This window comes from Heptranchias perlo, chromosome 6 (assembly GCF_035084215.1).
Source record: "Heptranchias perlo isolate sHepPer1 chromosome 6, sHepPer1.hap1, whole genome shotgun sequence".
Taxonomy (NCBI): Eukaryota; Metazoa; Chordata; class Chondrichthyes; order Hexanchiformes; family Hexanchidae; genus Heptranchias; species Heptranchias perlo.
In genome coordinates, this window is record NC_090330.1 from 636338 (window position 1) to 662105 (window position 25768).

A 25768-nucleotide genomic window follows, 5' to 3' on the forward strand; every position below is an offset into this window, starting at 1 on the left:
CTCTAGAAATGAACCCCAGTGCTTGATTTGCCTTTTTATGGTCTTATTAACCCGCGTTGCTACTTTGTGATTTGTGTATCTGCACCCCGAGCTCCCTCTGCTCCTCTATCCTGTTTAGACTCTTATTATCCAAGCAATATGAGGCCTCCTTATTCTTCCTACCAAAATGCACCACCTCACACTTATCTATTTTGAAATTCATTTGTGATTTACGCACCCATTCTGCAAGTTTATTAATGTCCTCTTGTATTTTGATGTTTTCTTCCTTTATATTAACTACACCCCCAATTTGGCATCGTCTGCAAATTTTGAAATTGTACTTCTGATTCCCAAATACAAATCGTTAATGTAAATTGTGAACAACAGCGGTTCCAGTACTGATTCCTGTAGAACACCACTTCCCACCTTTTGCCACTCTGTTTTCTGTTTTGTAGCCAGTTTGCTATCCATTCTGCTACCTGTCCCCTGACTCCACATGCTATGACCTTAGACATGAGTCTACAATGCGGTTATGTTAGTTGGATTCCTGACTTCTCCTGGTTATATTAGTTGGACTCCTGACTTCTTCTGGTTATATTAGTTGGATTCCTGACTTCTCCTGGTTATATTAGTTGGACTCCTGACTTCTCCTGGTTATATTAGTTGGACTCCTGACTTCTTCTGGTTATATTAGTTGGATTCCTGACTTCTGGTTATATTAGTTGGGTTCCTGACTTCTCCTGGTTATATTCGTTGGATTCCTGACTTCTGGTTATATTAGTTGGGTTCCTGACTTCTCCTGGTTATATTAGTTGGATTCCTAACTTCTGGTTATATTAGTTGGGTCCTATCGTTAAATCGTTATTTAATGCCAAGAATTACGTGTTTGTCTGAGCGATTGTCCTCAACTGCTCCGTTATCTGCTCCCTGGCGCTCCGCAACCGCAGTACCGCGCGCGCTCCGCGCTCCGTAACCACAGTACCGCACGAGCTCCGCATTTCTCTCCGCTTGAGCTGCCAGACTCGGATTGCGTTAACCGCGATACCGTGCGTGCTCCATGCTCCTGTCTGCTGGTATCTGACTCGGAGTGCGTTAACCGCGATACCGTGCGTGCTCCGTGCTCCTGTCTGCTGGTATCTGACTCGGAGTGCGTTAACCGCGATACCGTGCGTGCTCCGTGCTCCTGTCTGCTGGTATCTGACTCGGACCATTGCTGTTTTTCAGGGATGACCATGGGTTCAGTCCCCTGCACTGGGCCTGCCGCGAAGGCCGATCCAACGTCGTCGACATGCTGATAATGCGTGGAGCTCGGATCAACGTGATGAACAGGGGTGACGACACACCGCTACACCTCGCCGCCAGCCACGGGCACCGCGATATAGTACTGAAGGTAAGGGCGTGAGCACCGCGATATTGTACTGAGAGTAAGGACCCTGGGCACCGCGATATTGTACTGAGGGTAAGGACCCTGGGCACCGCGATATTGTACTGAGGGTAAGGACCCTGGGCACCGCGATATTGTACTGAGGGTAAGGACCCTGGGCACCGCGATATTGTACTGAGGGTAAGGACCCTGGGCACCGCGATATAGTACTGAGGGTAAGGACCCTGGGCACCGCGATATTGTACTGAGGGTAAGGGCGTGAGCACCGCGATATAGTACTGAGGGTAAGGACCCTGGGCACCGCGATATAGTACTGAGGGTAAGGACCCTGGGCACCGCGATATTGTACTGAGGGTAAGGACCCTGGGCACCGCGATATTGTACTGAAGGTAAGGACCCTGGGCACCGCGATATTGTACTGAGGGTAAGGACCCTGGGCACCGCGATATTGTACTGAAGGTAAGGGCGTGAGCACAGTAATATCATACTGGAGGTAAGGACCCTGGGCACCGCGATATTGTACTGAGGGTAAGGACCCTGGGCACCGCGATATTGTACTGAAGGTAAGGACCCTGGGCACCGCGATATTGTACTGAAGGTAAGGACCCTGGGCACCGCGATATTGTACTGAAGGTAAGGGCGTGAGCACAGTAATATCATACTGGAGGTAAGGACCCTGGGCACCGCGATATTGTACTGAGGGTAAGGACCCTGGGCACCGCGATATAGTACTGAGGGTAAGGACCCTGGGCACCGCGATATTGTACTGAGGGTAAGGACCCTGGGCACCGCGATATTGTACTGAAGGTAAGGACCCTGGGCACCGCGATATTGTACTGAAGGTAAGGACCCTGGGCACCGCGATATTGTACTGAAGGTAAGGGCGTGAGCACAGTAATATCATACTGGAGGTAAGGACCCTGGGCACCGCGATATTGTACTGAGGGTAAGGACCCTGGGCACCGCGATATTGTACTGAAGGTAAGGACCCTGGGCACCGCGATATAGTACTGAAGGTAAGGACCCTGGGCACCGCGATATTGTACTGAGGGTAAGGACCCTGGGCACCGCGATATTGTACTGAGGGTAAGGACCCTGGGCGCCGCGATATTGTACTGAGGGTAAGGACCCTGGGCACCGCGATATTGTACTGAGGGTAAGGACCCTGGGCACCGCGATATTGTACTGAGGGTAAGGACCCTGGGCACCGCGATATTGTACTGAGGGTAAGGACCCTGGGCACCGCGATATTGTACTGAGGGTAAGGACCCTGGGCACCGCGATATTGTACTGAGGGTAAGGAGTGCCATTCCCGGTGCCAGGCCGAGGCATTTTTGGAAGAAATTTACCATCGCTGGTCCTTAAAGTCCTGAACAGTAGAACCTTCAGGAACCAAACAATGTCATTAACCCCAAAAAGCCCATCCCCTTTTTATAGATTAGCCCCACTACCCACTTTCTCATCATATCCCTCAACCACTGTTTGATTATCGGGGTTCCTGTGTTGTTGGGATATCGGGGTTCATAGAAACATAGAAAATAGGAGCAAGAGTAGGCCATTCGGCCCTTCGGGTCTGCTCCGCCATTCAAAATGACCATGGCTGATCGTCTAACTCAGTACCCTGTTCCCGCTTTTTCCCCATATCCCTTGATCCCTTTAGCATTAAGAAATATATCTATCTCCTTCTTGAATACATCTAATGACTTGGCCTCCACTGCCTTCTGTGGTAGTGAATTCCACAGGTTCACCACCCTCTGAGTGAAGAAATTTCTCCTCATCTCGGTTCTAAATGGCATACCCCGTATCCTGAGACTGTGACCCCTGGTTCTGGACTCCCCAGCCATCGGGAACATCCTCCCTGCATTTAGTCTGTCTAGTCCTGTTAGAATTTTATATGTTTCGATGAGATCACCTCTCATTCTTCTAAACTCTAGTGAATATAGGCCTAGTCGACCTAATCTCTCCTCATACGTCAGTCCTGCCATCCCAGGAATCAGTCTGGTAAACCTTCGTTGCACTCCCTCCATGGCAAGGACATCCTTCCTCAGATAAGGAGACCAAAACTGCACACAATACTCCAGATGTGGTCTCACCAAGGCTCTGTATAACTGCAGTAAGACATCCCTGCTCCTGTACTCAAATCCTCTTGCAATGAAGGCCAACATACCATTCACCTTCCTAACTGCTTGCTGCACCTGAATGCTCGCTTTCAGTGACTGGTGTACAAGGACACCCAGGTCTCGTTGCACCTCCCCTTTTCCCAATCTATCACCATTCAGATAATAATCTGCCTTTCTGTTTTTACAACCAAAGTGGATAACCTCACATTTATCCACGTTATACTGCATCTGCCATGTTCTTGCCCACTCACCCAACTTGTCTAAATCACATTGGAGCCTCTTTGCAACCTGTGCTGTTTGGAATATCGGGGTTCCTGTGCTGTTGGGGTGTGAGCAGGTCAGGGTTGAATAGCAGAGACGTCGGAATGGATCAGTATTCTGGAGGGTTTGCTTGATTATCTGCCAGGGATCGGGGAATATTTATAGGGAACTTTCCTTCCGGAAATTTGTTGGACGGGGTAGAGTCCATGTGATGGTGTTTAGTGCAGAAGAGATTTACTAGACTGGTACCAGGGATGAGAGACTTCAGTTACGTGGAGAGACTGGAGAGGTTGGATCGTTCTCCTGAGAGCAAAGAAGGTTAAGGGGAGATTTAATCGAGGTGTTCAAAACCATGATTGGTTTTGACGGAGTAAATAAGGAGAAACTGTTTCCAGTGGCAGAAGAGTCGGTAACCAGAGGACACAGATTTAAGGTGATCGGCAAAAGAGCCAGAGGGGAGATGAGAATTTGTTTTGTGCATTCACTTGAACAGGACAACAGTTCACTGTTTCACGCACACTGAGGTCCTGAACTGAGCCTGGGCTGTCTGGGATGGTGGGGTGGAGAGGGGTGGGGGAAGAATGTTTATTAATTATATACAGATTCTAAAATATAGCCCAGAGAGCAGCTTTTACCCATCCAAACTCCAAGAGCAGATTTTTCAGTGGGGTGGAATTGTTCATTCCCCGTGTTGTGGGACATACTCCAGGCTCAGGCCTGCGATCAAATGACTTGTTTCTCGATTCCAGCCACTCGGTGGCACTGTTGGGCCATGTTGCCGAGTCGTGCATCCAGTGACTGAAGTCCGGGACAAATCTTGCTGTGCGCGTGCATGAGTGCATTGACTTTGATGCTCTCCCTGGTTGAATATCTTGCTGGTGCCCTCCGTCGAGGATCACACATGGAGACTGGCCGCTTGGGTGAGGTGTCACAGGATGTCCGGTGCCTGCATCGAGTGTCAGCGTCTTCAGGAGAGGAGGGGGGAAAGGATGGAAGGGTAGGGGAGCTGGCCCTGTTAACGGTTAATGGTCCCTCACACCTCCCCCTCTAGCTGCAGTCTCCAGGGTCTGTGAGCTGTGAGGAGCCTGGTCAGATCACCCTGTGTGTTTTCTCTCTGCAGCTTATCCAGTACAAAGCAGACGTCAGCGCTGTGAATGAACACGGGAACACACCGCTTCACTACGCCAGTTTCTGGGGTCACGATCAGGTGGCTGAGGTGAGAGCTTGTGTACCGCTCGTGGATTCTGACACGCCAGTGGTGAGACTGCGTCACGTGGCTAGTGTTGCATGGATCGCATGTCCACAATCTAACTGAACTCTTGTGACCAACATTGACTGCACAGCGCGAGTCAATCTATTCGGACTTTCACCCAGCCGAGGTAAACTCTTCACTCAGGTTATCGTCAGCCCTCAGTACTGGGTCCACATCACCACCAATACCCTGTGTGCCTGAGACAGGGGCTGCATTATCCCTCCTCCCTGCTCCCCCGCCAGATCCAAGCAGTCAACATACACCATCCCGCTCCACTTGGTGAGCTCGACGTGAAAACATTATAACATCGTTCATCAGGAAACTCAGTCTGTAACTCTCTCCCGGGATCTGTTATTCTATATATAAACCCCCCTGAACCCTTCGATTAGATTCCAGTCTGTAACTCTCTCCCGGGTATCTATTATTCTATATATAAACTCCCCAAACCCCTTGATTAGATTCCAGCCTGTAAATCACTCCGGGGTATCTGTTATTCTATATATAAACCCCTCGATTAGATTCCAGCCTGTAACTCACTCCCGGGTATCTGATATTCTATATATAAACCCCCCCGAACCCCTCGATTAGATTCCAGCCTGTAACTCACTCCTGGGTATCTGATATTCTATATATAAACCCCCCCGAACCCCTCGATTAGATTCCAGCCTGTAACTCACTCCCGGGTATCTGTTATTCTATATATAAACCCCCCCGAACCCCTTGATTAGATTCCAGTCTGTAACTCACTCCCGGGTATCTGTTATTCTATATATAAACCCCCCCGAACCCCTCGATTAGATTCCAGTCTGTAACTCACTCCCGGGTATCTGTTATTCTATATATAAACCCCTCGATTAGACTCCACCCACCTTGCTGGAGTTTACCTGGAATTAGTTCCCTAACTACGCCCCATTAGAGGAATATCTACGTGTATCGCTACATAATATAAATTTTACACGGGCCTTCTCTTCCTGCCAGCTTTCTCCCGACTGCCTGTGTAAAGTTGTCTCACTGCAGTTGCAGCCGCCCACTGGTCTATGTGCTGCAGCGCCACCACTGCCAGGAGAGTGGAATTGCAATGTGACGAGTTTACATAGGCATCTTCTGTTATAAATGTGGACCACAGGAACTTATAGTGGGAAAATAAAAATAAGGGCAGAATGTCCGATTTAAAAATGTGGATCGGTTATGTCCACATGCCCTGGGTCAGTTAGTCTGACTTTCCATGTGTAACCCCAGAGAACAACATTTATAAAACCTGTCTATAAGCACAATTCCCATCGACAGACGTCACTCCCTGTTGTGAGTATCTTTGGTCTGAAGTCCACATTTAATGTTGAAAATGCCGATGTAATCAAAGATAATGGGAACTGCCAATATTAACGGGTCCCAGTGACTATGTGGAGGCAGGCTGCAGTCATTAGGCGATGAAGGTTCATCATATCCTCGAACACACAGGGAGCTGTGTGACGGGAGACCCACTCGTAACACATCTGGGGACTCTTGTCTTTCAGGATCTGGTGATCAATGGAGCCTTAGTCAGCATCTGCAGTAAGTACGGAGAGACCCCCTTGGACAAGGGAAAGGCCCACCTGCGTGAGCTACTGAAGGGTACGTATATTGCTTCACACAACCAGTCAGACCTTATAGCTCAGATAAGACTAATAAATTACATGTGGTGTTGCTGCACGCACGTTTCTGTATATATGAATGCACGCACACATTCTCACCCCTCTCTGCTAGTGATGGAGTTGGATAGAGACTTCAGAAACTCACTCCACACAACCACCTGGAATGCACCGCCTGAGGGGGCGGTGGAGGCAGATTCAATTGTGGCTTTCAAAAAGGAATTGGATAAATATTTGAAGGGAAAAAATTTGCAGGGCTACGGGGAAAGAGCGGGGGAGTGGGACCAACTGGATTGCTCTTCCAAAGAGCCGGCACGGGTTCGATGGGTCGAATAGCCTCCTGTGCTGTAACCATTTTTTGATTCTACCTAATGGCCAGAGCCTGCAACTACATTGTGACAGTTGACATAGCAAAATTAAATTATAAATGTCGATAGTGCCAGTTACAATGGCACATGTTGATTGGCAATTTTTGGTCATGTTTTCCTTTCGGCCCCTCGAGCCTGTTTCACCATTCAGTTTGATCATGGCTAATGTACCTTAAACCCCATTCACCCACCGTTGCCCTACCTGGTCTGGGCCGAGACGTGACTCCAGTCCCACACTAAGTGCTTGACCCTAAATGCCCTCTGGGCCACTAGGCAGTAAATGGGGTCTTCCCGGTTTTGCCCACATCCCAGGAGCAAATATAAAATAATGGGGGAAAAGTTAATACAGAAAATGTGACACAAACGTGCAGACAGGAAGTGCGTGCAGATGTAAGATTTGTAATATATTACATGCATTGATATAGACACCAATTGTGAGATTAGAGAAAATGTTCCTCAGATATGTCAGCAGTAGGTTAGGTGGCAGCAGGTGTTTAGTTTGAGCGTTGCCCCCTGGATCCCGTTACTAGTGGAAATATTGGGTGTCCTACATTCTTTCAAGGAGGTTCCTCAGGGAGGGGGGCATCCTGCTGGATGGGGGTTGTGGGTTAGTTTATTCCATCAGTAATGGTCTCCTGGGCCTGGGTGTTTGCTTTTGGAAGTCAGGGAAAAATTCGCCATGAATTGTTTCTGAAATTGGCCACCGGTTTTCTCCATCTTGCCCTGGAGAGAGTGTTGGAGAGAGAGTCTGTGAGGTGCCCCTGCCTGTGGAGAGAGAGAGAGAGAGAGAGAGAGAGTGTGTTGGAGAGGGAGGGTGTGAGGTGCCCCTGCCTGTGGAGAGAGTGAGTGTGTTGGAGAGGGAGGGTGTGAGGTGCCCCTGCCTGTAGAGAGAGAGAGAGAGTGTGTTGGAGAGGGAGGGTGTGAGGTGCCCCTGCCTGTGGAGAGAGTGAGTGTGTTGGAGAGGGAGGGTGTGAGGTGCCCCTGCCTGTAGAGAGAGAGAGAGTGTGTGTGTTGGAGAGGGAGGGTGTGAGGTGCCCCTGCCTGTGGAGAGAGAGAGAGAGAGAGAGAGAGAGAGTGTTGGAGAGAGAGTCTGTGAGGTGCCCCTGCCTGTGGAGAGAGAGAGAGAGAGAGAGAGAGTGTGTTGGAGAGGGAGGGTGTGAGGTGCCCCTGCCTGTAGAGAGAGAGAGAGAGAGAGAGAGTGTGTTGGAGAGGGAGGGTGTGAGGTGCCCCTGCCTGTAGAGAGAGAGAGAGAGTGTGTGTTGGAGAGGGAGGGTGTGAGGTGCCCCTGCCTGTGGAGAGGGAGGGTGTGGACAGGTCAGCCCCTCTTTTCTCACCCTTCCAAGTTTGCAGGTGGCAAAGTTAGGAGGCACAGTAAGTTGTGTAGATGGGAACAGGAGGTTACAAAAGGACGCCGATAGACTAAATGAGTGGGCAAAACTGTGGTAGATGGAGATCAATGTGGGGAAGTGTTAGGTCATCCAATTTGGATCAGAGAAAGACAAATCGGAATATGTTCTTAATGGAGAGAGACTATGCGCTGAGGAGGAGCAAAGGGTTTCATGAGTCCATGTGCACAAACCACCAAAATCTAGTGCACAGGTATAAAAAGTAATCAAAAAAGGCTAATGGAACGTTGGCCTTTATCTCCAGGTGTTTGGAATGTAAATGTGAGGAAGTGAAGCTTCAGCAGAGCTTTGGTCATTGCGTTCAGTTCTGGGCACCGCACCTCAGGAAGGATATATTGGCCTTGGAGAGGGTCCAGCAGAGGCTCACCAGAATGATACCAGGGCTTAAAGGGTAAAATTATGAGGACAGGTTGCAGAGACTGGGCTTTGTATTCCCTCGAGTTTAGAAGATTAAGGGGTGATCTAATCGAGGTGTTTAAGATGATTAAAGGATTTGATAGGGTCGATAGAGAGAAACTATTTCCTCTGGTGGGGGGAGTCCAGAACAAGGGGGCAGAACCTTAAAATTAGAGCTTGGCCGTTCGGGGTGATGTCAGGAAGCATTTCTTCACACAAAGGGGAGTGGGAATCTGGAACTCTCTTCCCCCAAAAAGGTGATGGATGCTTGGGGTCAGTTGAAATTTGAAGACTGACATTGATAGGGTAAGGGGATTAAGGGAGATGGAGCCACGGCGGGTAGATGGAGTTAAGATACAGATCAGCCATGAACTAATAGAATTGTGGAACAGGCTCGAGGGGCTGAATGGCCCACTCCTATTCCTATGTTCCAGTTGTATGTTTCTATTTTTTATTTCATCCATAAGTGCAAGTGATTTACAGAAAAGAAACTGCTGGAGATAGAGAGCAGAGATATTGTGGAATGAATGGCTCCCATTTACAGACAGAGGTCACAGAGTCAGCTCCTTTTATCAATCGGACAGATTTGGCAACACTGGGACAACTGCCCGTCAGGTTCAGTGCAGTGTACACACACACATCATGCCTGGTACAGTGCAGTGTACACACACACATCATGCCTGGTACAGTGCAGTGTACACACACACATCATGCCTGGTACAGTGCAGTGTACACACACACATCATGCCTGGTACAGTGCAGTGTACACACACGTATTATGCCTGGTACAGTGCAGTGTACACACACACATCATGCCTGGTACAGTGCAGTGTACACACACGTATTGTGCCTGGTACAGTGCAGTGTGCACACACATCATGCCTGGTACAGTGCAGTGTACACACACACATCATGCCTGGTACAGTGCAGTGTACACACACGTATCATGCCTGGTACAGTGCAGTGTACACACACACATCATGCCTGGTACAGTGCAGTGTACACACACGTATCGTGCCTGGTTCAGTGCAGTGTGTACACACGTATCGTGCCTGGTAAAGTGCAGTGTACACACACGTATCGTGCCTGGTACAGTGCAGTGTACACACACACATCATGCCTGGTACAGTGCAGTGTACACACACGTATCGTGCCTGGTACAGTGCAGTGTACACACACGTATCATGCCTGGTACAGTGCAGTGTACACACACGTATCGTGCCTGGTACTGTGCAGTGTACACACACACATCATGCCTGGTACAGTGCAGTGTACACACACGTATCGTGCCTGGTACAGTGCAGTGTACACACACGTATCATGCCTGGTACAGTGCAGTGTACACACACGTATCGTGCCTGGTACTGTGCAGTGTACACACACGTATCATGCGTGGTTCAGTGCAGTGTACACACACGTATCGTGCGTGGTACAGTGCAGTGTACACACACGTATCGTGCCTGGTACTGTGCAGTGTACACACACGTATCGTGCCTGGTTCAGTGCAGTGTACACACACGTATCGTGCCTGGTTCAGTGCAGTGTACACACACGTATCGTGCCTGGTTCAGTGCAGTGTGTACACATGTATCGTGCCTGGTACTGTGCAGTGTACACACACGTATTGTGCCTGGTTCAGTGCAGTGTACACACACGTATTGTGCCTGGTACAGTGCAGTGTACACACACGTATCGTGCGTGGTTCAGTGCAGTGTGTACACACGTATCGTGCCTGGTACAGTGCAGTGTACACACACGTATCGTGCCTGGTACAGTGCAGTGTACACACACGTATCGTGCCTGGTACTGTGCAGTGTACACACACGTATCGTGCCTGGTTCAGTGCAGTGTACACACACGTATTGTGCCTGGTTCAGTGCAGTGTGTACACACGTATCGTGCCTGGTACTGTGCAGTGTACACACACGTATTGTGCCTGGTTCAGTGCAGTGTACACACACGTATTGTGCCTTGTACTGTGCAGTGTACGCACACGTATCGTGCCTGGTACTGTGCAGTGTGTACACACGTATCGTGCCTGGTACTGTGCAGTGTACACACACGTATCGTGCCTGGTACAGTGCAGTGTACACACACGTATTGTGCCTGGTTCAGTGCAGTGTACACACACGTATCGTGCCTGGTTCAGTGCAGTGTACACACACGTATCGTGCCTGGTTCAGTGCAGTGTACACACACGTATTGTGCCTGGTACAGTGCAGTGTGTACACACGTATTGTGCCTGGTACAGTGCAGTGTACACACACGTATTGTGCCTGGTTCAGTGCAGTGTACACACACGTATTGTGCCTGGTTCAGTGCAGTGTACACACACGTATTGTGCCTGGTTCAGTGCAGTGTACACACACGTATTGTGCCTGGTTCAGTGCAGTGTACACACACGTATCGTGCCTGGTACTGTGCAGTGTACACACACGTATCGTGCCTGGTTCAGTGCAGTGTGTACACACGTATCGTGCCTGGTACTGTGCAGTGTACACACACGTATTGCGCCTGGTACTGTGCAGTGTACACACACGTATCGTGCCTGGTTCAGTGCAGTGTGTACACACGTATTGTGCCTGGTACTGTGCAGTGTACACACACGTATTGTGCCTGGTACTGTGCAGTGTACACACACGTATTGTGCCTGGTACTGTGCAGTGTACACATACGTATCGTGCCTGGTTCAGTGCAGTGTACACACACGTATCGTGCCTGGTACTGTGCAGTGTACACACACGTATCGTGCCTGGTACTGTGCAGTGTACACACACGTATCGTGCCTGGTACTGTGCAGTGTACACACACGTATTGTGCCTGGTACTGTGCAGTGTACACACACGTATTGTGCCTGGTACTGTGCAGTGTACACACACGTATTGTGCCTGGTACTGTGCAGTGTACACACACGTATTGTGCCTGATCCAGTGCAGTGTACACACACGTATTGTGCCTGGTTCAGTGCAGTGTACACACATATTGTGCCTGGTACAGTGCAGTAGTACACACACGTATCGTGCCTGGTACTGTGCAGTAGTACACTCGTATGGTGCCAGGTTTAGTGCAGTGATGCACACTCATATGGTGCCAGGTTTAGTGCAGTGATGTACACTCATATGGTGCCAGGTTTAGTGCAGTGATGTACACTCATATGGTGCCAGGTTTAGTGCAGTGATGTACACTCATATGGTGCCAGGTTTAGTGCAGTGATGTACACTCATATGGTGCCAGGTTTAGTGCAGTGATGCACACTCATATGGTGCCAGGTTTAGTGCAGTGATGTACACTCATATGGTGCCAGGTTTAGTGCAATGTGCTCACGCGTATCGCGTCAGTTTCAGGGACAGGTGATGAGCTGTGTGTCTGTGCGGTGGCCGGGGCCTGTTTGGCCGCTGTACTATATAGAGGGGACAGTAAATGGACACGTACTGCAGTGTGAAAGGATCGGTGTGTGCCCCCAGGGGTGGGGGCTCCCTCGCTCCCTCATGTTGGTGTTCTTCTCCACTCTGTCGTGCCCTTATGTTCTTGTGTGTCTTGCCCCTAACACTTTCTCTTTGTCTCCCCTCCCCCACAGATCGTGCTGAGAAATTGGGCCAGAGTCTGACTAAAGTACCCTACAAGGACACCTTCTGGAAAGGAACGACTCGTACTCGGCCCAGTCAGTGCCCCGTAACTTTTATTAATAATTGACCTGATTGCAATGAATGTTTGATGGTGGCTGAGCTGAGTGAAGGTGAATTTAGGATCACGGGAATTGCGAGACAATAAAAGAGCAAAGTCCGTACAGTTCACCCTCTACCATCCTGCTCACCTGATCCAACCAATCAATCTCTTATCATTGAGTCTATAACAGACCCAGAGATGAGGCGAGGAAAACCCCCAGTGGGGGAGAGCTTTGGGAATCAGAGGTCCAAAGTCTCCTGTTTATACAAAACAAACCCCATTCAGTTTGGTAGCTTGTTCCTGGGTTGGGGGTGCGGGGGAGCACTCCCCGGTTTGAGTTGAACTATCTGATTTCGGCTGGGACAGGGGTAGAACATAAGAAATAGGAGCAGGAGTAGGCCATTCGGCCCCTCGAGCCTGCTCCGCCATTCAATCAGATCATGGCTGATCTTCGACCTCAACTCCACTTTCCTGCCCAATCCCCGTATTCACTTGATTCCCATAGAGTCCAAAAATCTATCGATCTCAGCCTTGAATAGGCAGAAAGCCGCAAAAGGCTACACTGCCCTGGTTAAGAAGGGAAAAAATCAGCCAGGGTTCCTGCTCTGATCACTGTCCAGTGACCCCAGGGTTAGAGAGAGGGGGAAATCAGCCAGGGTTCCTGCTCTGATCACTGTCCAGTGACCCCAGGGTTAGAGAGAGGGGAAATCAGCCTGGGTTCCTGCTCCTGATCACTGTCCAGTGACCCCTGGGTTAGAGAGAGGGGAAATCAGCCAGGGTTCCTGCTCTGATCATTGTCCAGTGACCCCAGGGTTAGAGAGAGGGGGAAATCAGCCAGGGTTCCTGCTCTGATCACTGTCCAGTGACCCCTGGGTTAGAGAGAGGGGGAAATCAGCCAAGGTTCCTGCTCCTGATCACTGTCCAGTGACCCCTGGGTTAGAGAGAGGGGAAATCAGCCAAGGTTCCTGCTCCTGATCACTGTCCAGTGACCCCTGGATTAGAGAGAGGGGAAATCAGCTAAGGTTCCTGCTCCTGATCACTGTCCAGTGACCCCTGGGTTAGAGAGAGGGGGGAAATTAGCCAGGGTTTCTGCTCCTGATCACAGTCCAGTGACTCCTGCTTTAGGGAGAGAGGAAATCAGCCAAGGTTCCTGATCCTGATTGGATGAGGAGAGAGTTGGGCTAAGTTGTGAGGCCTCCCATGATGGAATATCCTGCTGACAGTGGGTGAGGTAGTGGTGGGTGACTTGTGCTGATGGAGGAGAGAGGCTCCCGCTGTGAGTTCCCCAGGGGAGTCTGGAAATCAAATGTCAGATCAAATCATAAATTCAGCAGCGAGGGAACGGGATTGGGAACGGACGGAGATGTGCTGAAGCAGTGGCACTGACAGCTGGACGTCTGTCTTGTGCTGAGTGGGAGTCAGAGGGAGGAAAGCAGGAGTCTGATTGACTGGGGCTGTGGTTAGAATACTGAGGAGCCTGTCACAGCGTTACTCTGGCCAGGGTCGGGAGTACAGGTCTGTGGAGCAACTACAGCAGCCTGAGAAATCTGTATACATCAAACCCTCAGCTCCCTTGGCCTTTGATGTATGGAGACATCACTGGCTACAGTGGGCTGACCCGGAGACCGTGATCTTATGTGGGTGTGAAGGGAGTGGTGGGCACAGTTTCTAACGATTACACACTGGGGTGGCTGGAGGTCAGAATTAATTTCCTTGCTCTCTCGTATTTTACGTAGGAAATGGAACACTGAACAAACACGCTGGCATTGACTTCAAGCAGTTAACTCTGAATCATAAAATCAACGAGAATCACTCTGGAGAGGTAACCTGCCCCTGGTCCACAGTCACCTCACGATGCAGTGTCTGGGGTTTCATTCTGTGTAAATACCTGTCTGGTTCGGTGACCAATGAAGACTCGATTAAAAACATGTCCGTTTCTTCATGAAACGCTCACCGGCTCCCTCTCCACCCACTCTGGGGGTGTTCGAAGTCATTCATTCGCTCGCTGGTGGGAGATTTAAGAGCATCTGTCTGTTCCTATAAGCATGCCATATAATCAGTTGCCCACATGACCCCTTCCTGCACTGTCTCACGGGGTCTCCCCCCGTTAATGACCAGTCGTTCTTACTGTCCGTGAAGGTGAGAGAACTCCCCAGCAGTGACTCACTTCCATTTAACATGCAAACCACGTGTCCATAAAGAACAGTTCATCGCTCGCTCACCAGACTCCGGGTTCTGTTTGAACGTTCCCTGGGCGATGGAATTGCAGCTGACGCTGTCTGTATCCAGCCGCACCTGAACCGCGGTAAACCTGAGGGTATGGCCCCACCCCCCCACCCCCCTATTCTCTCCTCCTGTGGGGCTGTTCCCAAAGAAAAGTCCCAGGGATCTGAGAAGTTTGCGGTGGATATCGGTGATGTTTCATTCTCTGCTGGCGAAGTCTGTCCTGACACACCCACAGGAACAGGAGGAGGCCATTCAGCCCCTCAAGCCTGCTCCACCATTCTGATCTGTATCTCAACTCCATTTACCCGTCTTTGCTCCATATCCCTCAATACCCAACAAAAATCTATCTCAAACTTCAAAGCTCCAATTGACCCCCAGAATCCACAGCTTTTTGGGGGGAGAGAGTTCCAGATTTCCACTCCCCTTTGTGTGAAGAAGTGCTTCCTGACATCACCCCTGAACGGCCTGGCTCTAATTTTAAGTTTCTGCCCCCTTGTTCTGGACTCCCCCCACCAGAGGAAATAGTTTCTCTCTATCCACCCTATCAAATCCCTTTATCATTTCAAACACCTCGATCAGATCAATTTCAAATCTTCTAAATTTAAGAGAATACAAGCAAAGTTTCTACAACCTGTCCTGGTGAATCTGCGCTGCATCTCCTCGATTACCTCTCCAAACCACCTATCCCGATTGGGACAAGCCTCTCAGTAAAGGGCAGGCCAGTGAGCCAAGATAAACAGGTGAATGTTTTCAGATAAAATGCATCCTACATGAATTTTTAAATGTCCAGCTCAACATTCTCCTGTGCCGGAAATGAAAGGGGTTTAAAGCCCGGAGCAGTGAGCAAGTGACGGTATATTAATCGAGGATGTGTTTCCTTTGGTCCCAGCTGTGGAAAGGCAGGTGGCAGGGGAACGACATTGTGATTAAAATCCTGAAGGTGCGAGACTGGACCACACGGAAAAGCCGAGACTTCAACGAGGAGAATCCGAAGCTCAGGTACGTGGGGCATGAACGCTGTCAGATCGCAACTGCCCGGACGTCAAATCATACAGTTCTCAGTCTCGATATTCTTTGTTTTAATTTGTTTTCCTGTCTCTTTTCACAGAATATTTTCACATCCCAACGTGCTGCCTGTTCTTGGAGCCTGTCAGTCACCACCTGCCCCACACCCCATCATCATCACACACTGGATGCCTTACGGATCTCTGTACAATGTCCTGCACGAGGGGACAAGTGAGTTCGGGGAGAGGGGAACCTTTTGTAAGAACTTCCGAGAGCTGTCCCGATGGTAAAGCAAATTTCTGCCAGTGAGCAGGTGAGCCACACAGGCCTGGAAGGCTCCGGGTCCCATTTGTGCTCAGTGAATTGATCTCAGCACTGGGGGCTACAATTGGAAAAGAAAGAACTTGTATTTATACAGCACCTTTCAGGACGGCAAGGAAGTACTTTTTTATTTGAAGTGTAGTCACTGTTGTAATGTAGGAAACGCGGCAGCCAATTTGCACACATCAGGATCCCACAAACAGCAACAAGATAAATGACCAGATAATCTTTTAGTGATGTTGGTTGAGGGATAAATATTGGCTAGGACGCCGCAGAGAACCTCCCTGCTCTTCAAAATAGCGGCCGTGGGATCTTTTATGCCCACCTGAGAGGGCAGACGGGGCCTCGGTTCAACATCTCATCCAAAAGACGGCACCTCCGACAGTGCGGCGCTCCCTCAGCACCGACCCTCCGACAGTGCGGCACTCCCTCAGCACCGACCCTCCGACAGTGCGGCGCTCCCTCAGCACCGACCCTCCGACAGTGCGGCGCTCCCTCAGCACCGACCCTCCGACAGTGCGGCGCTCCCTCAGCACCGACCCTCCGACAGTGCGGCGCTCCCTCAGCACCGACCCTCCGACAGTGCGGCGCTCCCTCAGCACCGACCCTCCGACAGTGCGGCGCTCCCTCAGCACCGACCCTCCGACAGTGCGGCGCTCCCTCAGCACCGACCCTCCGACAGTGCGGCGCTCCCTCAGCACCGCACTGGGAATGTCAGCCTGGATTTTATGCTCAAGTCTCTGGAGTGGGACTTGAACCCGTGACCTTCTGACTCAGAGGCGAGAGAGAGACCCACTGAGCCAAGGCTGACACTGTGCAAAAAGTCGCCTTCCAGCAGAACACTCCGCCATGATAGTCTGAGAGATTGTGGACTCGGACTGTGCAGGGAGGGACCGATTTAGGAGCTTGTTTCAGCGTGACTGGAGCTCGCTGGCCCCAGGGGCTGAGGGCCGAGAGCAGCCTGGCGTTGCCCGCTCGCTAGGCTGCAGAGGTTCTGGTGCTGAGGATGTGTCCTGTGGATTAGCAGCTGTCTCCTGAATGTTCTGCTCTTGTGTTTCCAGATTTTGTGGTGGATCAGACCCAGGCGGTGAAGTTTGCCTTGGACATCGCCCGAGGTTTGGCGTTCCTGCACACCCTCGAGCCTCTCATCCCCAGACATTACGTCAACAGCAGGAGTATCATGGTGAGCTGCCTGCAACGCACTTCACTCTGAAACTGGTCTTGTGCCGCCTCTGGCCAACGGGCTGGGAGACCAGCGTACTGGAGGGAGGAGAGGGATTGAGACATTGAGTGGGCAAGTGTTGTTACTGGCTCCCGCACACCAACAAGTCCCAGCTGGGGTGAGGAATGTTTCCAGTTACTGTTGGGAGTTCCTGACCTCAGCCTGGACAGTGACAAATGGCCTGAGCATCCTGAAACTCAGAGCGCAAACTGAACCGGGAATCCTGCTCCCGGTCACCACACGCTGACCTCTACTGGAAAGTGCACGTGTTGGGAGAGTGGCGGATTAGTGGCGGTGCCCCTTGGTAGAATAGCAAGGTAGCAGAGGATTGCAGGCACCCATTGGACCGATTCCAGCACAATACGGGGGGAGTGGGGAAGGGAACAGAAAAACAGGGTTCCTTTGAAGCAGTGCAGTGATTGGTGGATACTCGTCCCCACAAACCAGTCCCCATGGTGGGGGGCTCCCCACAAACTGGTCCCCGTCGGGGGAGGGGGGAGGGGGGGGTGGGTGGTGGGGGCTGCACCACACAAACTGGTCCCCCCCGGGGATGCGTTCTGCACAAACTGGTCCCCACGGGGGGTGGGGGGGTGCTGCACCACACAAACTGGTCCCCAGAGGGACGCGCTCCCACAAACTGGTCCCCCCGGGGACGGTCTCCCCACAAACCAGACCCCACAGGGGGGCGCTCCCCACACTGGTCCTGTATCAGTTTCGCAGTGACCCTGAAACTCAAACAATAACTTTTTGTCCCGCTGTGACTCTTGTGACTTTCTCCATGTGCAGCATAGAAACAGAATTAAGACCCGTTTCTCACTTTTTGTCTTGTGGTCAGATTGACGAGGATATGACAGCTCGCATCAGCATGGCCGACGTGAAGTTCTCCTTCCAGTGCCCGGGCAGAATGTACTCTCCAGCCTGGGTCGCCCCAGAAGGTGAGCTATTCACTCCCCTGACCCACCTCCATCACCCCACACACAAGATTCCTGTCACCTGTGTGGCACATCAATACCCACTGGAGTGGGGGCACGCTCAGTCCCGCAGTCAGATATCGGGATTACACTCACACTCAATCACTATCAGATATCGGGATTACACTCACACTCAATCACTATCAGATATCGGGATTACACTCACACTCAATCACTATCAGATATCGGGATTACACTCACACTCAATCACTATCAGATATCGGGATTACACTCACACTCAATCACTATCAGATATCGGGATTACACTCACACTCAATCACTATCAGATATCGGGATTACACTCACACTCAATCACTATCAGATATCGGGATTACACTCACACTCAATCACTATCAGATATCGGGATTACACTCACACTCAATCACTATCAGATATCGGGATTACACTCACACTCAATCACTGTCAGATATCGGGATTACACTCACATTCATTCACTATCAGATATCGGGATTATACTCACACTCAATCACTGTCAGATATCGGGATTACACTCAATCACTGTCAGATATCGGGATTACACTCACGCTCAATCACTGTCAGATATCGGGATTACACTCAATCACTGTCAGATATCGGGATTACACTCACACTCAATCACTGTCAGATATCGGGATTATACTCACACTCATTCACTATCAGATATCGGGATTACACTCACACTCATTCACTATCAGATATTGGGATTACACTCACACTCATTCACTATCAGATATCGGGATTACACTCACACTCAATCACTGTCAGATATCGGGATTACACTCACACTCATTCACTGTCAGATATCGGGATTATACTCACACTCAATCACTATCAGATATCGGGATTACACTCACACTCAATCACTGTCAGATATCGGGATTACACTCACACTCATTCACTATCAGATATCGGGATTACACTCACACTCAATCACTATCAGATATCGGGATTATACTCACACTCATTCACTGTCAGATATCGGGATTATACTCACACTCAATCACTGTCAGATATCGGGATTATACTCACACTCAATCACTGTCAGATATCGGGATTACACTCACACTCATTCACTGTCAGATATCGGGATTATACTCACACTCAATCACTATCAGATATCGGGATTACACTCACACTCAATCACCGTCAGATATCGGGATTACACTCACACTCATTCACTATCAGATATCGGGATTACACTCACACTCAATCACTATCAGATATCGGGATTACACTCACACTCAATCACTATCAGATATCGGGATTATACTCACACTCATTCACTGTCAGATATCGGGATTATACTCACACTCATTCACTGTCAGATATCGGGATTACACTCACACTCAATCACTGTCAGATATCGGGATTACACTCACACTCAATCACTGTCAGATATCGGGATTACACTCACACTCAATCACTATCAGATATCGGGATTACACTCACACTCATTCACTATCAGATATCGGGATTACACTCACACTCAATCACTATCAGATATCGGGATTATACTCACACTCATTCACTGTCAGATATCGGGATTACACTCACACTCAATCACTGTCAGATATCGGGATTACACTCACACTCAATCACTATCAGATATCGGGATTACACTCACACTCATTCACTATCAGATATCGGGATTACACTCACACTCAATCACTATCAGATATCGGGATTATACTCACACTCAATCACTGTCAGATATCGGGATTACACTCACACTCAATCACTGTCAGATATCGGGATTACACTCACACTCAATCACTGTCAGATATCGGGATTATACTCACACTCATTCACTATCAGATATCGGGATTACACTCACACTCAATCACTATCAGATATCGGGATTACACTCACACTCATTCACTATCAGATATCGGTTTTACACTCACACTCATTCACTATCAGATATCGGGATTATACTCACACTCAATCACTGTCAGATATCGGGATTATACTCACACTCAATCACTATCGGGATTATACTCACACTCAATCACTATCAGATATCGGGATTACACTCACACTCATTCACTATCAGATATCGGTTTTACACTCACACTCATTCACTATCAGATATCGGGATTATACTCACACTCATTCACTGTCAGATATTGGGTTTATACTCACACTCATTCACTGTCAGATATTGGGATTACACTCACACTCATTCACTATCAGATATCGGGATTACACTCACACTCAATCACTGTCAGATATCGGGATTATACTCACACTCATTCACTGTCAGATATCGGGATTACACTCACACTCAATCACTGTCAGATATCGGGATTATACTCACACTCAATCACTGTCAGATATCGGGATTACACTCACACTCAATCACTATCAGATATCGGGATTACACTCACACTCAATCACTGTCAGATATCGGGATTACACTCAAACTCATTCACTATCAGATATCGGGATTACACTCACACTCAATCACTGTCAGATATCGGGATTACACTCACACTCAATCACTGTCAGATATCGGGATTACACTCACACTCAATCACTATCAGATATCGGGATTACACTCACACTCATTCACTATCAGATATCGGGATTACACTCACACTCAATCACTATCAGATATCGGGATTATACTCACACTCATTCACTGTCAGATATCGGGATTACACTCACACTCAATCACTATCAGATATCGGGATTACACTCACACTCATTCACTATCAGATATCGGGATTACACTCACACTCAATTACGATCAGATATCGGGATTATACTCACACTCATTCACTGTCAGATATCGGGATTATACTCACACTCAATCACTGTCAGATATCGGGATTACACTCACACTCAATCACTGTCAGATATCGGGATTACACTCACACTCAATCACTGTCAGATATCGGGATTACACTCACACTCAATCACTGTCAGATATCGGGATTATACTCACACTCATTCACTATCCGATATCGGGATTACACTCACACTCAATCACTATCAGATATCGGGATTACACTCACACTCATTCACTATCAGATATCGGTTTTGCACTCACACTCATTCACTATCAGATATCGGGATTATACTCACACTCAATCACTGTCAGATATCGGGATTATACTCACACTCAATCACTATCGGGATTATACTCACACTCAATCACTATCAGATATCGGGATTACACTCACACTCAATCACTATCAGATATCAGGATTACACTCACACTCATTCACTGTCAGATATCGGGATTACACTCACACTCATTCACTGTCAGATATCGGGATTACACTCACACTCAATCACTATCAGATATCAGGATTACACTCACACTCATTCACTGTCAGATATCGGGATTACACTCACACTCATTCACTGTCAGATATCGGGATTACACTCACACTCATTCACTGTCAGATATCGGGATTACACTCACACTCAATCACTATCAGATATCAGGATTACACTCACACTCATTCACTGTCAGATATCGGGATTACACTCACACTCATTCACTGTCAGATATCGGGATTACACTCACACTCATTCACTGTCAGATATCGGGATTACACTCACACTCAATCACTATCAGATATCAGGATTACACTCACACTCATTCACTGTCAGATATCGGGATTACACTCACACTCATTCACTGTCAGATATCGGGATTACACTCACACTCAATCACTGTCAGATATCGGGATTGCACTCACACTCATTCACACTCATTCTCTCGTTTTGATGCAGGTTCAGTTTACACTAAATGCGCTGTGGTATCACATGGTGGACGAGTAATACTGCCCCACTCCACCCTCGCCAAACCCTTTGATACCTCCGACCCCTCTCTCTGCCTCTATTTAACATCAATGCTAAAATAAAGCGACATAACCCTCTGAACTAGCTGCGGACTGTTGCTCGTTGAATTGCCGTTCAGTGCTGTGGTTTGATGGTGGGCTGAATGAAGAGAGTTAACTTGAATTATAATCCAGCGGCTCCTCGTTAAGTTTCCCTTTTCTGAACACAGCTCTCCAGAAAAAGCCGGAAGAAATTAACCGGAGGTCATCGGACATGTGGAGTTTTGCCATTCTGCTGTGGGAGCTGGTGACTCGAGAGGTGCCTTTTGCAGATCTCTCAAACATGGAGATCGGAATGAAGGTGAGTTTGGTGCATTTCCTTCGTAGTGGGGCTGGAAATATACTGAGGGAGACGTTTTATTCCCTGCACCCAGCCCTCCATGCACAAAACACTGCAAAGTACCGCGAGGGTCAGTACTGAGGGAGCGCCGCACTGTCGGAGGGTCAGTACTGAGGGAGCGCCGCACTGTCGGAGGGTCAGTACTGAGGGAGCGCCGCACTGTCGGAGGGTCAGTACTGAGGGAGCGCCGCACTGTCGGAGGGTCAGTACTGAGGGAGCGCCGCACTGTCGGAGGGTCAGTACTGAGGGAGCGCTGCACTGTTAGAGTTGCTGTCTTTCGGTTGACGTGTTAAAGTACATTAAATAAGCAGTGTTTGAAGTTTTTAACCGTGGCTGCTGGGTGTGTGTGATTTTGCAGGTTTCTCTGGAAGGACTGAGACCCACGATCCCCCCCGGGATCTCCCCTCACATCTGCAAGCTGATGAAGATCTGTATGAATGAAGACCCGGCCAAGAGACCAAAGTTCGATATGATTGTACCGATCATGGAGAAGATGCAAGACAAATAGAGAAAGGGGCTGGGGGGATTGCCCCCTTACCCCAATCCCATCAGCCTTACAGCTTCCAGTAACCTACACACAGCCTCTGCAGGACTTTCCCACAGTGGAGACTCCCACGGCTCCAGGTCTCGGACTCCAAACCCTGGCCAGATCTGGGAGTTTCAAAAAACTGTTACTGTCTCCCTTTGTTTTTTTTGCAGTGACTATGTCTGTTGCAGCCTTTCCTCACTGCCTGTTTTATATGACGAGATCTCTGTTAACCCCTGGGGCACAAGGTCATCCCCATCGTCCATTCTGGTTGGGGGGAAGGTCGAAGGGGTTTCATATCGAATTGAAGAAAAGCCTGTTGGCTGAGTGGGTGCATTCACTCCCCAGTGTGATACTGAACTAACTGGGGTCCGCACTCCATCCCTGGCTTGTGCTGCATTAGCTGTTCACAGCTGGACTGGCGATAGAGAAGTCCCAGTTAGCCTCAGTGCCCTTGGGTTAAGGAGGGGGTGGGGGGGGGGTGGTGTTGGGAATCAGCCAGGGCTCCCGCTCCTGATCACTGTGCAGTGACTCCCTCTGGACAGTGTGTGTGTTCGGTAATCAGGAATGGACAGGATTGGCTCGGCAGTAATTCCCCCCATGGTTGAATAGTCAGCCTGGGCTCACTGAGGAAGGGTGGCCACAGTGCCAGGGAGTGACCAGAGCTCCTGGAGCCACATCCCACCGAGGGTCCACACCTTCAGGAGAGGAGGAAAAACTGTTAAAATAGGAAAGTAATTATTCCCAGATTTTGTTAAAGCAACTAGCTGGTAATTGATAGGTGGTGAGGGTTGAATTCTTCCCTGGATTGAGAGGGTGGAAGGTGTTCTGTTTTAATCCTCTTCTGTTGCCGGTTTGTCTTTCTGCCTCTGGTCAGCACCAGTGCATTGCTTAAACATCGACATCGAGCAGCAGATCCAGGATCTGTGTGACTGGACGGTGCAATAATGTGGGGACCTGATCTCACCCACACCTTCTGACCGTTCACTGAGTTCTGCAGGTCCCAGTCCTGCGCCCCTTGAGTTTTAAATCCAGTACGTTTAAGGTACCGGTGCCTCTCTTTGCTGTTTGTGTTGACTGGTGATAATCGGAGTCCACACCAGGCGATCATGATCAGCGTGCTCACTGCGGCCAGTAACACCATCACATAACGCGACGAGCCCCTCCCTCGGACAGCTGATCGACTGCTGTGGCGTGCTGCAACCTTCCCTCTCCCACCCCTGGGATCATCCAGGTCCTGTCAGCACACTGCTGCACACACTCAAACTTCAAAACATTGCATCTGGAATGTGAGGGTGCAAAGTGTTGTCGTCACTTTGAGACGAGCTTGATGGTTAAATTATCAGCAGTGGAGTGTTTGCACCTGAACATCTTCCCTCCTCCCACAAACCGCCCAAGATCAGGGGCTCCCGATTTGTAAAACACCCCCAAAAACATGCCTCGTTTCTATCATCTAACCTCTTGGGGGTGCGGGGACACTCTGTGTGTGTGTGTGTGTGTGTGTGTGTGTGTGTGTGTGTGGCCTTCCAGGTTGGGACTGGGGCCGGGGGCAGTGTGTGTGGGGCTCTCCGTGTAGGGACTGGTGCAAGGGAACTGTGTGTGTGTGTGTGTGTGTGTCCAGTTTGGGAGTGGGGTGGGCGTCTGTCTGTCTCTCTCTCTGTGTTGGGACTGGGGCACTGGCTCTGTCTCTGTCTCTATGTGTATGTGGTGGGAGGGGGGGTGGAGTCTCTGTCTCTGTCTCTCTCTCTCTGTGGTGTGTGGCTCTCCATGTTGGGACTAGAGTGGGGGCTCTGTCTGTCTCTCCTGTGTGTGTGTGTGTCAGGGGGTGGGGGGAGCTCTCCAGGTTGGGACTGGGGTGGGGGCTCTGTGTCTCTGTCTGTCTGTCTGTCTGTCTCTCTCTCTCTCTCTCTGGTGTGTGTGGCTCCCCAGGTTGGGACTGGGGGCGGGAGCACTGTCTCGCTCTCTGTCTCTGTGTGGGGTGGAGGGGGCTTGGTTACTGCTTTCATCATTGACCATGGTATTGTAAAAGGCCAGCTACAGTTGTCCGTTGTATCCCTCGGTGTACTCTCTCAACCTCTTGGCTCTGCTTGCATCTCTACACGTGAAAATATTATCAAACTCCCCCCTCTCCAATCAGCCGCCAGAGACGACCTTCAGCCTCTCTGTCTGGGGTCAGAGGTGAAAGGTCAGTGTCTGACCCACTTCCCCACCCAGTCCCCCATCAGAGCAAGAGGAGACATAGTTTGTGTAATCTCTCCTCGTAATTTAACCCTTGGAGCCCAGGTATCATTCTAGTAAATCTCCGCTGCACTCCCTCTAAAACCTTTGCAGTTAGAGGCTCTCGATCAGATCTGGGGGGAGGAGGGGAGTCTTCCATTGATCCATGGCCCATCTATGGCTGAGAGCCGTGGTGCTACTCCATACAATCACTGTGCCTGGGCCCTCGCTGTGTACGTCCTGCTGTCACTGGTAAATGTGTGGGTTTCCCTTTGAACTCTGAAGACCTTGTGCCTGCCTTCTTATCCTGTGCTGTGACCTGTGCGCTGGTCTGTCACTAACCCGTGTACCTGGCTGACATCACCCGTCGGATCCTCAACACACAACCGTCGAGACCCCGGGCCAGGCGGCATTGCGCAAATGGAACTTGCTAATCATTTATGTAATTTATATAACACTTGTATTTCTGATTTCTTCTTACAAATCACTGCTGTTTTATTGAAAATATAACTTTATGGACTTTGCATTAGAAGAGGGACAGATTTCCAATTTGTACCGTGTCTCTAAAATATCTTGAAATGCTTCACATACAATCTGTCTCTTTGAAATACAAGACCTGCATGACTTAC

At 49.6% G+C, this 25768-nt stretch overlaps 1 protein-coding gene across 2 annotated transcripts in view; it reads left to right on the plus strand.

The window, feature by feature from the left end:
• The window catches only part of ilk (integrin-linked kinase), a 97721-nt gene extending 72050 nt beyond the window's left edge, over positions 1-25671 (plus strand). For both annotated transcript variants that reach the window (XM_067985554.1, XM_067985556.1), the window contains exons 3-13: positions 1204-1369; positions 4865-4960; positions 6511-6607; positions 12372-12455; positions 14197-14282; positions 15576-15685; positions 15795-15922; positions 17074-17195; positions 18070-18169; positions 22227-22357; positions 22755-25671. In XM_067985554.1, coding sequence (XP_067841655.1) covers positions 1204-1369; positions 4865-4960; positions 6511-6607; positions 12372-12455; positions 14197-14282; positions 15576-15685; positions 15795-15922; positions 17074-17195; positions 18070-18169; positions 22227-22357; positions 22755-22904 — 1270 coding nt within the window. In that variant the 3' untranslated portion in view covers positions 22905-25671. The remainder of the gene's footprint in view (positions 1-1203; positions 1370-4864; positions 4961-6510; positions 6608-12371; positions 12456-14196; positions 14283-15575; positions 15686-15794; positions 15923-17073; positions 17196-18069; positions 18170-22226; positions 22358-22754) is intronic.
• The last annotated feature ends 97 nt before the right edge of the window (positions 25672-25768 follow it).